Source organism: Rutilus rutilus (genome assembly GCF_951802725.1).
Source record: "Rutilus rutilus genome assembly, chromosome: 19".
In the NCBI taxonomy this organism is placed as follows: Eukaryota; Metazoa; Chordata; class Actinopteri; order Cypriniformes; family Leuciscidae; genus Rutilus; species Rutilus rutilus.
In genome coordinates, this window is record NC_140232.1 from 34,649,522 (window position 1) to 34,664,017 (window position 14,496).

The 14,496-nt window shown below is 38.5% G+C and overlaps 1 protein-coding gene across 1 annotated transcript in view; it reads right to left on the reverse strand.

The window, feature by feature from the left end:
* The window catches only part of efna5b (ephrin-A5b), a 113,355-nt gene extending 104,048 nt beyond the window's left edge, over nucleotides 1-9,307 (reverse strand). Inside the window, exon 1 of the mRNA XM_084388650.1 lies at nucleotides 8,589-9,307. Coding sequence (XP_084244776.1) covers nucleotides 8,589-8,713 — 125 coding nt within the window. The 5' untranslated portion in view covers nucleotides 8,714-9,307. The remainder of the gene's footprint in view (nucleotides 1-8,588) is intronic.
* Nucleotides 9,308-14,496: the final 5,189 nt, after the last annotated feature.

Genomic DNA, 14,496 nt, shown 5'->3' on the forward strand with positions numbered 1-14,496 from the left:
TAATCAAATCTTAAAATGCTTTCTGTGTAATGCAAATATCCCCGGACTCCGGATATTTATGTATTTCATATTTATACATCAATAGCCATGACCTCATGACCTTTAGTTTAGACCTCTGTCTTCACAGTCAATGAATAATAATAATAATAATAATAATACATTTTATCTATAATGCGCTAAGACAAGTACAGTACAAAAGTACATCCGTAAAAGAAAATTAAATGAGAAAACCAAAATGCAACAACGAGTACAATATATATCCAGTGTCTCCAATTAAGACACAAACACTATATTAAAATGATGGTTTTTAACTGTTACTTAAAACTACCTAATGTTAGGGTCCTAATCTGGATCTCTGTGATCTGGCATTAACTAACCGTAGTAGCCACAACATTGGGCCGAAATCAAACACTGGGGTGCAGAGACACCCCGACAGCCCCCTAAAGCCCTGAGCCTATTACAGCAAATCTAAAGGGCCAGTAATCCCCGATTAGTCCAGAGAGAGAGAGAGAGAGAGAGAGAAAGAGAGAGAAAGAGAGAGACCGAGAGAGAGAGAGAGAGAGAGAGAGAGAGAGAGAGAGAGAGAGAGAGAGAGAGAGAGAGAGAGAGAGAGAGAGAGAGAGAGAGAGAGAGAGACCCAGATGGCCTCTTCCGTGCGGACCGGACCATTGAGCATCGAGGGGGGGAATCAGATCAAGGTTTGGGGAAGCAGAGAGATCAGCAGCCAAACAAACACGGATTTAGAAACAGATGCTAAATGTCCTGGAGTGTGTGTTTCCCAAAAGCATCGTTAGCCAACTGTGGTCGCAAGTTCTGTCGTTATCAGCAGTTTAACGAGTCTGTAACGAACATTCGCAAACAGCATCGCAGAGTTGTGTGTTTGAACGACGCTCTCGACTTGTGGTTAGAAGAAGAGTTTCATGTTTTCATGACATGTGGACTCAATAAATCCTGATCTTGAGCAAAATAAGTACAACCTGTGTCTTTTATTTAGAATACATACAAATGTCATTTACGTCTTTTAGTTTGTGAAGAGATTTAAAGTGTCGTTTTTGAAGAGTGCGCATGTGTGAACGAGCTCTAGTGCGTGAGAACGAGTCTATGAGTGAATCTGGAAATAAAGCAAAATAACTGAAGAAAATGAGAAATATTCCTCAGATGTCATGATCGTAATTTACAGCAAAACATCTAGCGTTAATTCGATCTCAAACAGATTAATTAAAAGTAGTTATTACTCCACCACCTGCGTGACATCATTAACATACGTGGTTGAACGACCAATTTTCGACTATAGTTGATTTCTTCAACAATACTATAGTAAAGGCATCATCTTCAAAAATCCTCGGTTTGCGCATTTCAGCGCAAAAGAAGATTAGAAAAGGTCAATTAAACATTCTCAGGCTCTGAAGGAAACAGTCCAGGGCAAATTTATAACTAAACAGTTTCTGCAGACTTCCAAAGACACTCCAGGGTTCCTCTTAAGTCTTATTTATCTCATTAGGCCTTTAACACTGATTAATATGAATGCCGAATGTGAGCAGGAAGGTTTCTATGGAGGAGAGGAAGGGGGATTAAAGAGGAAAGGGTTTTGTGTCAGTAGACAATGAGCCGATGGCTTTTTAAGCCCTTTAGTGACTCCACGCCATTAGCTCATGAATGAGGAGACCTCGAGTCGCTTCACTCCCAGAGACACTAAACAAACAAACCTCTGTCAGACCCGGTCGCACACAACATGTCCAGGTGATCCTGGAGGATCTACTTCTGGCTCTCAGAAACTAAGAGAACAGCGTCAGCAGACTTTGACTTTTCAGTTGTCAAACATACTTGACCGCACATTAAGACAAAGCAAGCCGCTTTATAAACCCAAGGCTTTTCTTTATACACGACCGCTCAAAAGATTGTTGGGGATTTCATGACAACTATACAATTACACAAATGTAACTATGGAAGGAGAATTGTGTGATGCACAATCCAATTCATTCATTATTTAAAATGACAACAATAAATTTAAGGTAAATGGAAAATAAAATCAGATATAATAATATTGAATGAAATTAAATGAAATGAAAGAAAATTATTAAATTACATTTGTGTAAAGAATTTTTATTTTGAGCATTTAAGCAGTCTTTAGATCAAAAGGTCTTTAGATCTTGAGTAACAAATTCAATAGAGTGTATCTAATGAAATAAATAAAATATTAAATAATATTAAATAAACAAAAAATAAGTTAAAATTATATATATATATATATATATATTATCATTAATATTTTAAATTTATTTTTGTTTATTTATACTATATTTTATATATATATATATATATATATATATATATATATAACTTATTTTAATTTATAAAATTTAAAATAAATGAAAATAAGTTTTTATATATTTTTATTATTTTTATATATATATGTGTGTGTGTGTGTGTGTGTGTGTGTGTGTGTGTGTGTGTGTGTGTGTGTGTGTGTGTGTGTGTGTGTGTGTGTAATGTATGTTTATATATATATATTTTTTTATTATTATTTCTTTTTTTTATTAATTTTTTATTACATTTTTTTATATAAAACAAACATCTTTTTTTTTCTTTTTACAAAAAAATTCATTTTTGTGAAGAGTTCATATATGGGCAGAACCAACTAAATCTGAATCAGATGAAGGTCTTCAGATCTTCAGAAACATCTCTTCAGTCCAGTGTATCCGATCCACTCGCATGGGAATCTGAGTGTTTTGGGAAGCTAAAGGAAAATCATGTTCTGTATGTTCTTGTGCACGTCTTCACAGCCACGTCAAGAGCTGATACTGTATCTCGGTGCAACAAAACACCCCTCAAACACCCCTCACCCCTCCACCCCCAGAAGACGGACAAAGCTCAGTTCTGGGGTTAATCCTGTCGGCTTAGGCCTCGTCACAGAACAAATGTCACCTATTGTTGGAGAAACCCGGTCGAAGCGGCCAGACACATGCGTCTGTGAAACAGCGCTTGGCGTGTGAGAAAGATCTGCTGAGGGAAAAGGCCGTCGCTTCTGTGTTCGCTGTGAACGCCGAGAGTATTACAAGCAGGACCATGAACCCCTCTCCATTCACCCCCTTTATCCTCTCCTGCTCTCCTTTTCTCTAAATACATGCATACTTTCAGCCGGGTTGTGGAGAGGCGACAGCGAGAGGAAACAATAGTGGCCTTTCAGAGCGATCGAGGCCTTTCAGAACTGAGAGAGAGAGGAACCGGCCGCTCAATATTTACAGCGGCCCGCTTTCCGTTCGTTCGTTTGTTTGTTTGTTTGTCCTCTCGGTGGAGTAAACACCAATGCACATTAGAAATAATGGTAACAATAAGGTTCATGTATTAACTAACAATAAGCAATGCATTTGTTACAGTATTTATTAATCTTTGGTTAATAAAAATACAGTTCATTGTTTGTTCACGGTGCATTAACTAATGTTAACAAATGCAACCTTTGATTTTAGTAAATGCTGAAATTAATATGATCTAAGATGAATAAATGCTGAAGAAGTATTGTTCATTCTTAGTTCATGTTAACTACGGTACCTTACTGTAAAGTGTTATTGAAATAATAAAATGCACAACTCCTGAGGGATTCTGCACACTCTCTGACTGTTTGCGCAATGCAAACATTTTTTTGCACTTCTGAAATGTTCTGGCAAGTTAGTTACCTGCGCTGCGGGTCTCTAAACCGGTTCAGTTTCTGGAGAACCGTCCCGCAGCTGCAGACGGGGTCATTCTCCTCAAACTGAGGTGTGAATGTGGAACGGCACGGGTGAAGCAGGCATGACCGAAACACCAGCCACACGAGTCATGCTCCACTTACACTAATAACAGGAGAAACACTGCAGCATTATTTGCTCTCCAGCTTACAATATTAATTCAAGTTAAATATCTTTTATGAATAAATGAAGCAAATGTTGTTCAGGAGCTCACAAACATCTGTCTCGTCGTGCATTCGCTTATTTTGAGCATGCTGAGAGATTATAATGCACAAAACATGTACATGTCACATATTAAAAATAAACCATGTGGTTTTAGATTAAGAGATGCACTGAATTAAATACATCCGAAACACTTTATAATAGTTTCATTAGTTAATAACGTGAACTAACCATGAGCAACACATTAGTTACTGTATTTGTTCATCTTTGTTAATGAAAATACAACTGATCGTTGTTTGTTCGTGTTTCTTCACAGTGCATCAAAGATTTCAATAAAGTATTAAAATGTTTGCAAATGTTGAAATTAACATTAGCAAAGATTAATAAATGCTGCGGTTCATTATTAGTTCAATGAACCTTATTGTAAAGTGTTACCAATGCATATGCATAAGAATCAATCTGATGTCCAGCGCCGGGACCGTTCCTGAATGAACTCTACTCTGCAAACGCAGCAGCGTCTGCATCTCTCCAGCGTTCACTCGTGTACGTCTAATCCAGAGCCGGATCGACTGGCAGACGGAGCAATAATCCCGACCACGACACCGGCATCGGCGTTCACAAAGCCTTATCTTAGAAGAGCATGTGATGCTGAGAGGTTTTCTACAGCCACTGTATATCCAGAGTCCACAGACAGCAAATCCCTGGCTCAACTCGCTTTTGTCTTTATTAAATAAAAACATTGTGACATTGCATAACGTCCCGCTGGCTTTTTAAGCACCTAATGAGCTGTTGCAGGGTAACTGTGATGTTTTTTATCTGCCTAACATTAATCCACTGTCATCCTCGTCTAAACGTGGTCCTTTATGTCATTTCTGTTCTTTAAAATCATCATAATAATAATTCTCCAGACCAGGTTTCTCATGCACTGGCTGAACTCTCCGATACACAACCCATCTTCGTTCCCCTCTGAGAATGGATTTGGACAGCAGAAAGGCACAGCACATTTCACATATAACAGGAGAGGGTTTAACAAGTCTCAAAGAGGAAAACACACAGTGTCAAAACTAGTCAGGTCAGTGTGACTTGCAGCAGGATCTGCTCAGGACTGGAGAATACGAAGCTCTGTCGGAGCAGCGGTCGTGTACGACTGAAGAAACACACGCGTGAGGAACGGACCGTGCTTTACATTTCTCAGCTGAGATGCATGATGTGTTCCTTTACTTCTTAAATCTCCCACAGGAGAGAAGTGAGGAGCTCCAAAATGCACATAAAATACACGCAAGTGCGTAAAAGCGGTTTCATGCGGAGAAGAGTGCAAAGTTTGCAGAGGTAAAATAAAATGTGGTGGGGATTACAAAACTTTACAAACCTTATTCTGAGCTACACTGCGGTCGAAATATGCTAAAAAAAAAATTGTTTGGTTTTTGAAAATACAATTTTAATAAATAATAGGAAAAAATATTTAAATAAAAAATCATATGTCATATATATATATATATATATAAATTAAAAACTTTGTAAAACTCCCCAAAACCCGGGTTACAATTTGTGTGTAGAATACGTAAACATATAATTTATATATATATATATATTACACCACACACAAATTGGGAGTTTTTACAGTAAATGTTATATAATACAATTATTTTAATAAGCAATAAAAAAAATTGTGTATATATATATAATATATAAAAAATTATATATCCACACACAAATTGTAACCCGGGTTTTGGAGAGTTTTACGGGAAATATCTTACGATAATAATAATAATTTATATATATATATATATATATATATATATATATATATATATAAATTATATGTTTATGTATTCCACACACAAATTGTAACCCGAGTTTTGGGGAGTTTTACAAAGTTTTTAATTTATATATATATATATATATATATATATATATATATATATATATATATATACAGTATACACACACTATTTTTTATTGTTTATTAAAATCATTTTATTATATAATATTTACTGTAAAAACTCCCAATTTGTGTATGGTATATATATATATAAATTATATGTTTACATATTCCACACACAAATTGTAACCCGAGTTTTGGGGAGTTTTTTCGGGAAATATCATACGATAATAATAATAATTTTAATATATATATATAATATATAATAATAATTTTTTATTGCTTATTAAAATGCTCACAGAAATAGTAACTGGTATCTAAGGGACTTTTACGGGAAACACAGTTGTCCTGTAAACACTGGACGGTCCTGCACGTTTGAGTCGAGTGGGAACACATTTCTGACTGGTTCATCATGGAACATTTTCACGAGCAACCCAACTATCGTGTTACATCTGAATGTATGCTGGGTTTCCGTTCAGAGGCCGCGTGACCCCGGAGCCCCGGGTCTCCAGTAGAGGAATCAACCTCCTGAAATATATAATTGTATTCATTCATTTTCTCTGCTCAGCATGGCACTGAGAAACGAAGAGAGTTGCAGTTAAAGGGGAAGGAAGTCTGAGGAGAATCCGGCTAGCGGGAGCTCTTAGCATGGGGAACGCTACAGCAAGCTCATTATGGCCATTTACTGTGCCAAAGGTGCAGTGAGTAATTAACCAATTAACCATTCATACTCATAAGGGAGGTGCGAGCCAATGAAGTGCGGACAGCCAGCAGACGACGTGCTTCACTGGTGCCTTTGTGAGTCAATTTATGTGGCCTTCTAATATTCGGTCAGAGCTCGTGCGATGCATACAGACAGAGCAGATGCACTGCTAAAAATGTGTTTCTGACTATACGTGAAGCGTGCAAATACATCATGCAAAATGAATTCCTCACAGTCCGTGTGTTCATATCATGTCCCGCACACGCACACTTCTTTTGCTATCATTCGTGAGGGTGCATGAGTGAAAAAAACAAGATTACTGTAAATCTGACACACAGCATCCCTTCTATCTGCTTAAAAACAAGACAATAAAACACAGACTCAGGAAACCACTGGATTCTTACAGGCCCAAACTCAACGTGAATCACTGTAAACCATCTGTGCTTCTGAGGTTACGCCCCAAAAATGTGAAGAAGAAGAAGAAGAAGGAAAAATATATATATTTCTTTCTCTCTCTCTATGGAAATCTGCAATGAAACTTATTTTTTCAACAGAATAATCACCTGGCTTGAAATCCATGTGTCCAAATGATGTGGCTTTTCAGCGTCACATATAAAATGAAATCTGACTTTGCATTTTTCTGTTTAAACAAAGTGTCACATAAATAAACTGTGCTCGCAAAGCAGGGGAGAAATCCTGACCACAAAACATCTAATCAGCAAAGAAATATTCAGACTGGCGGCAGGTTTCAAAACTGTCTGATACATTCAAACTAGTTTTAAATATGATATGCAAGCTGTACTGTTGCAATGAAAAACAAAAAAGACTTCATTACTTTTGTGGAAAGTGTAAATGTGAATATGCCATCAATTTTAAACATGTTAAACAACATACAGGTTGAAACAAGAGGATTGAGATCAAATAAATAAATAAACTACACATCAATGGTAATTTAATGACTAAAGTTAGAGTATGTAGGCTGTTTTAAACTATTTATTAAGTTATTATTTCTCTTTAAAACTATTAACCAGCTTTTTAAATAAGAAAAAACGGCATGTTTTTAATTATTCTGACCTATGAAACACTTAAATATGCACAAATAAAATGCATTATTACTTTTGTTTGGTCTAAAAACATATATAATATTGTGTAAATTAAATGCATTCACCTCATCCTAATATTATAAGTAATTTTAACTCTTTTTGAGCTGAGAATTGCAGTGTCATTTACAGAGCCCGTCTGGTGGCCCTTCACCGTGCGGCCCTTTTAATGGACACAAATACACGGTTTACACCTGGTTTTTAATTAATTAATTAATATATCATTTAAAAAATGTGATGATAATGAACAGCATAATTCATATATTAAATTTAAGTTTTATTTCAGAGTTTCACTGTCAGTGATTTGACGCTTAAAAGCAACATGAATTAATTTAGCCTACAAATGTTCGTCTACAGGAAAAAGCAACCAATTAACTGTAGTTATTTATTTATTTATTTTTGTGGACCAACAATTTTCATGTAACCTATCATAACAATTGTACTGGGGGAAGAAATTATGAAATTCATCATAACGATGCTAAAATAACCACCTGAATGAAAATAAATTACAGTATGGAACCAAACAAGTAAAGTTTAGAATTTAAACTCGATCGAGCCAAAATATTTCGCGAGAAATTTAGCCGCTCAATTTTTTTTATCTAACGATGCTATTGATTTTTTTTCTTTTTTTTCTGAGTTTACCTTACTTTTGCTTATGTGATACAAAATATGCATTCATATAAATAAACAAAATTAGATATTATTCTATTGTTCTGTGAAAAAACGCCCGATTCATAGTTTATAATAAATCGCGAATAATCGACAGAAACACCGCCGATGCCCGCGAACCGTGGCGACATTGATAATCATTATCATATCGCCTTTTTTAACACAGCAGCCTGTTATCTTATTGCGTTTATGTTATCTTAAGCCTATTTCGATTATTTTTTAACTCTTTCGACATGCATACCGGTTATGCATTTCTCTAGAAATGTAATGCAAAGTGAAAGTGTCACGTAGGCTATACAAAGTTCCTGCAAAAACAGCGGTGAATATAAACACACAGATCCACTCACCTAGGGTTGGTTCGGTTCCAGTAGACAGCATATCGATCAGCCATCACCTTTGAGCTGGGCTCTTGACTAAATACACACATCCACAGAATCACACCCACGAATATGATCATTTCCACTTGCAGCATCACTACAGCTCACTTGGACACGTATATTCCTCTTTCTTCAGATGACTTTCTTTCATTCACATCTGTGGCTCGACACAGCTGATGTCAGGGCAAGTGTTGAGATGTCCACGATCTTCTGTCAAGTGTGTGTGTGAATGTCCGCACTACGGTCAATAATTGTGGACTGCGCCGCCGGAGAGACAAAAAAAAAATCACACAGTCAGTGTTTAAGGGTTCATTCTAACGCAGACAACACACACATATCAACGCGCCGGAGAGAAACAAGCTCCTCATCCACAAGTCGGGAGCGCAATGTTAGTCCAGGAGAGAGTCAGTGTGTTCGTTCACAGAAGTTGCCGGTGGAAACAGAAGCAGAAGCGAGATCTCGCACTGATCTCAGTGAGATGTTGAACTGAAGTCCCTTCGGAAACACGCAGAGCTCGAGAAACACACACGCGATCCGGACGCGCGCGCGTCACACTCCGTCATTCTAATGCAAGAGATGAAGAAGAAGATGAAGATGAAGAAGAAGAAGGTGCGCGCGGGTCATCGGTTGTTTCACGCGGTTTTGGTGTGAGGATGATGTGAACCCTGCGCTTCTCACTGCGAGAGTGTGTTCGGTTACAGCAGGACGCAGGAAAAGCCCATTGGTCCAAAACTCGGATTGGGCGGAACAACACTGACACTAACATAGACCCCTCCTCTAACCCTTTACTTCACACACTTCACAAATATAACCGATATAACACACAATATACACAGGTAGAGTGGGGATATAATATGATACTACATATAAAGCAGATAGATAGATAGATAGATAGATAGATAGATAGATAGATAGATAGATAGATAGATAGATAGATAGATAGATAGATAGATAGATAGATAGATAGATAGATAGATAGATAGATAGAGTGTGTGTGTGTGTGTGTGTGTGTGTGTGTGTGTGTGTGTGTGAGAGAGAGAGAGAGAGAGAGAGAGTGTGTGTGTGTGTGTGTGGGGGGGGGGGGGGGGGGGGCTCTCCATCAGTAGAACACACACTGACAAAATATTTACTCAATTATAGGAATTATGTAAATGTCAACCAATCCTTGACCTCCATGTCATCAGAACAGTGCATACACTAAATATTAGATGCATTCTGGGACTTCAGGAACACACTGAAGAACCTTGAGTTCAGCGAAACGTGTGTAACGTAGAGCCTTTCAACCTGTTGCTTTAAAGAGTCCGATGACCTTCAGAAGCAGCTCCGCTCTCCAGACTGTGTGTGTGGAACAAGTGCTTTCGGATGCAGAGACGGGGCGCCGGTCCAAATTACACACTCCTCCGGCTCCGGGGCCAGTTGTTCCTTTATTCCGGTCACATCGAGCAGCGGGGGCTGGGGGGGGTGATGAGGTCATCGCAACACAGCAATCTCTCCTCGACAAACAGCATGTGGCCTCCATCGCATTTCAAAGCGAAAGATGATATTCCTTGCACTCGCCTTTCGCCCGGGCCTCGGCATCACAATAGGCATTTTGATTACTCTTTACGCCATATAATTTTCTATTGACGGCATAGACAGACAAGTTTGAACCTCATCCCGGAGACAAATTTATCGTGATTGATTGTTATTCCAAATGGAGGTGCAGAAAGCTATTGCTGAGGAATCTATCATGGGAGGGAGGGAAGAAAGAGGGAGTAGTGTGTGTGTGTGTGTGTGTGTGTACCTGTTTTTCTATCCCAGTGGGGACTTTAACCTGAATGCACACAGACTCATGGGGACTCGTATCACAGTGGAGACCTAAATAGAGGTCCCCATGGGTAAACAAGCTTATAAATCATACGGAATGAGTTTTTTTGGAAATGTAAAAAATGCAGAAAGTTTTCTGTGATGGGTAGGGTTAGGGGTAGGGTTAGTGTAAGGAGATAGAATATACAGTTTGTACAGTATAAAAACCATGTGTGTGTGTCTGTGTTCGAATGGAATCTCGTTTCCGTCATGGAATAAAAAAATTATAAATAAAAAGGTAATTGTGACCCTTTTTTCTCAATTAGGCTACGTGTTTATATATAGTTAGAATTGTGGAATCGCGACTTTATTTCTCAAAATTTTGACTTTTTCCTCAGAATTCTGAGGAAATTTTGCAATTGAATTGTTTTTGTTTCCCCCACGGATTCAGACCTTTTTTTTTTTTTTTTCGCAATTGCAAGTTTACATCACACAGTTATTTTTTCCTCAGAATTCTGAGTTCATGTCTCGTAATCCTGACATTTTTCGTCAGAATTCTTAATTTATATCTCCTTTCGCCCGGGCCTCGGCATCACAACAGGCATTTTGATAACTCTTTATGCCATATAATTTTCCATTGACGGCACATTAGCCCTATTCGGACTGGATTAACTTTACCAGGGTAGATGGAGTAATGTAATTTTACCACAGGACGTCTGTAATATTAATGGCCAATTCGCACCGGATACGATATCTCAGTAAAACCAGCAGAAGTGGGAGAGTAACTCGATTTACGCATCGCTGTCACTCCTGTCGTCATGTGTGTGTTACGCTGCTTCCTGATCTCACGTGCGCAAACACATATAACCTATATTTATATATATAAAACTGTTATGTCCGGTCGAACGATGTATTAATTAACTTCAGATTGGATTGTGTTGGTAATAGACACTTGCCTAACACTAAAAGATGTTTCGTGCCTCTAACAAGTGCTTTCTATCTTCTTTCTGATCTGAATGGTGTGTAAAACACTTGAGTTTTGCCACAGACTCGTCCCTAGACCGCAATGCCTTTTCAAGCGTCTCCATACTTGAAAAACCGCGGGAAACTACTTTTAAACAGGATATTGACGAAATATTTATGTACATATATTTACAGCGGGTCTATTCGCACGGGATTAGCATCACATGAGGTCATTTTTCCGGACCTTTTTACTGAAGGTAAAAGTCGCTATACTGTCCGTAATGATCACTGATATGCACTTTCAGACGGGACTAGAGGACACAGAGAAGCTCTGGTAATTATTACTTTACACCACCTCTCCATGTTAAACTAGTCCCGTCCGAAAAGGTCTTAGACAGACAAGTTTGAACCTTATCCCGGAGACAAATTTATCTTGATTGATTGTTATTGTAAAAGGAGATGCAGAAAGCTATTGCTGAGGAATTATGGGAGGGAAGAAAGAAAGAAAGAAAGACGGAGTAGTTTCCACCGGTGTGAGATGGAAAATCATCCTTGCTTGATAAACTTCACTCAGATATGCGTTTTCCAAGCCATATGTTCCGAGTAAGTGCTAATAAATAACTACACACAAATAATTAATGACCCTGAAGATAAATGATGCTCAGCATCTAATGGCCGTCGGCCCTGAGACTGAAACCCAAGAAAAGCATCAGAAGAACTGCTTACTGATGCTGATGTATCGAACTCAGTGCTGTCTGGATGAAGCACTTTACTGTTTTTAGACACGTGAACTTGTGTTGATGCAGTGGAGATTCTAATCGCCTGCGCTTTTAAGTTAAGGCTAGATTCATAGATCATCTGAATAAAGTGTGTGTGTGTGTGTGTGTGTGTGTGTGTGTGTGTGTGTGTGTGTTTGAATGGAATCTCGTTTTTATCATGGAATAAAAAAATAAGATAAAAAGGTAATTGTGAAATTTTTTCTCACAATTACGTGTCCTATATATAGTTCGAAATTTGGAATTGGGAAAATTAGGAATTATATCCACAGAATTCTGAGTTTATCTCGTAATTCTGATTTTTTTTTCCTCATAAGTTTATATCTCGTAATTCTTACTTTTTTCCTCATAATTCTGAGTTTATTCTGACTTTTTTTCTGGGAATTCTGAACTTAATTTTCATAATTCGTAAAAAAACATAATTTTCATTATTATTTTTTCTCAGAATACTGAGTTTATATCTTGTAATCCTGACTTTAATCCTCAGAATTCTGAGTTTATCTCATGATCCTGATTTATTTTGTTTCAGCCACAGATTCTGACTTTTTTCTCAGAATACTGAGTTTACATCTCGTAATCCTGACTTTTTTCCTCAGAATTCTAAATTTATATGTTGTAATCCTGACTTTTTCCCTCGGAATTCTGAATTAAATTTTCGTAATTCATAAAAAAATCTATTTTTTCCCCCCCAGAAATTCTGAGTTTATATCTCATAATCATGATTTATTTTGTTTCTGCCACAAATTCCGAGTTTGTGTGTACAAAGTCACAATAACATTTAAAAAATTTATTCTGTGGGATACATACGCTTCCATAGGTAGGATATTCTAATCTCAACACTGATGCATTAATAATAATATGCATCCATAACTATATAAATGTGCTACTGGAAACAAGAATGATGTTGCATATACAGAGAAATCCCTGATGAGTGCACACTCTGTTTACCCAGTAAAAAACAAAACCGAGAGTTGGAGAATCAGAAAGTGTTGGATACGGTTCAGATTGATGTCTCGTCTCACAGCGTTAGCCAGAACGCCGAATGCTAACAGCCCAAAGTCAAATATGCTGGATCTCATTTGTATCCAGATCACAGGCCATGCTGTAATACTCCGGCGTTCAGCAAAACAATGGAGTCGTTGTGAATCAGGATCAGTGTACATGTTGCACCAACACCAGCACGCGTGTCGCATGCGTTAGAAGAGGCCATTTAGATTTGCAGAGCCACCAAAGACCATCAGATTCCATCCTGTAATTATTTGCAACGCTTACATAATCAATATTGTTTGCTCTAAATATCAGATAATCCAAAGCACTCGCAATCTAAATATCAGCAAACAATCATTTAGCTGCTAATTAAACCAATTTATGGGATCCCTGTAGCTCTGGGTTACACAAGCGGTGTTTGCTACAGTAAGTTATGCATCACTACTGAGGAGAGGTGTGCTGTTAGATTAAAGTGATCACACTTATGATTTTACCTGCTGGATGATAAACATCCCAGAATACCGGAGCAACCACCCCTAGCAACCATATAGCAATACCCTAGCAACCACCAGGGATGGCCTAGGAACTGCCCAGAACACCCTAACAACCACCCAACATGCAATAGTTACAGTCCAGAACACCTTAGCAACCACCTGAGATGCCATAGCAACTGTCCAGAACACCATAGGCAACCACCCAAAATGCCCTAGTTACTTTCCAGGACACCCTAGCAACAACCTGGGATGCCCTAGCAACTGTCCAGAACACCCTAGCAACCACCCAGGATGGCCTATCAACTGTCCAGAACACCCTAGCAACCACAAGGGATGCCCTAGCAACTGTCCAGAACACCCCCTACCAACCACCCAGGATGGCCTAGCAACCACTAGGGATGGCCATAGCACCTGTCCAGAACACTCTAGGCAACCACCCAAGGAGCCCTAATTACTGTCCAGAACTCCCTAGCAACCAACCTGGGATGCCCTAGCAACTGTCTAGACCACCGAAGTAACCTCCCGAAATGCCCAAGTTACTGTCCAGAACAACCTAGCAACCACCCAGGAGGCCCTAGTAACTGCCCAGAACACCCTAGCAACCACCCAGGATGCCTAAGCAACTGTCCAGGACACCCTAGAAACTACCTGGGATGCCCTAGCAACTGCCCAGAACACCCTAGCAACCACCTGGGATGCCATAACAACTACTCAGAACACCCTAGTAACCATCCAACATGCCTCAGCAACCACTCAGAACGCCCTAGCAACCACCAAGTAATAATATAGCAACCACCTAGAGTGCTCTAGCAGCTACCCAGAACACCCTAGGTACCACCCAGGAGGCCCTAGGAACTGCCCAAAACACCCTAG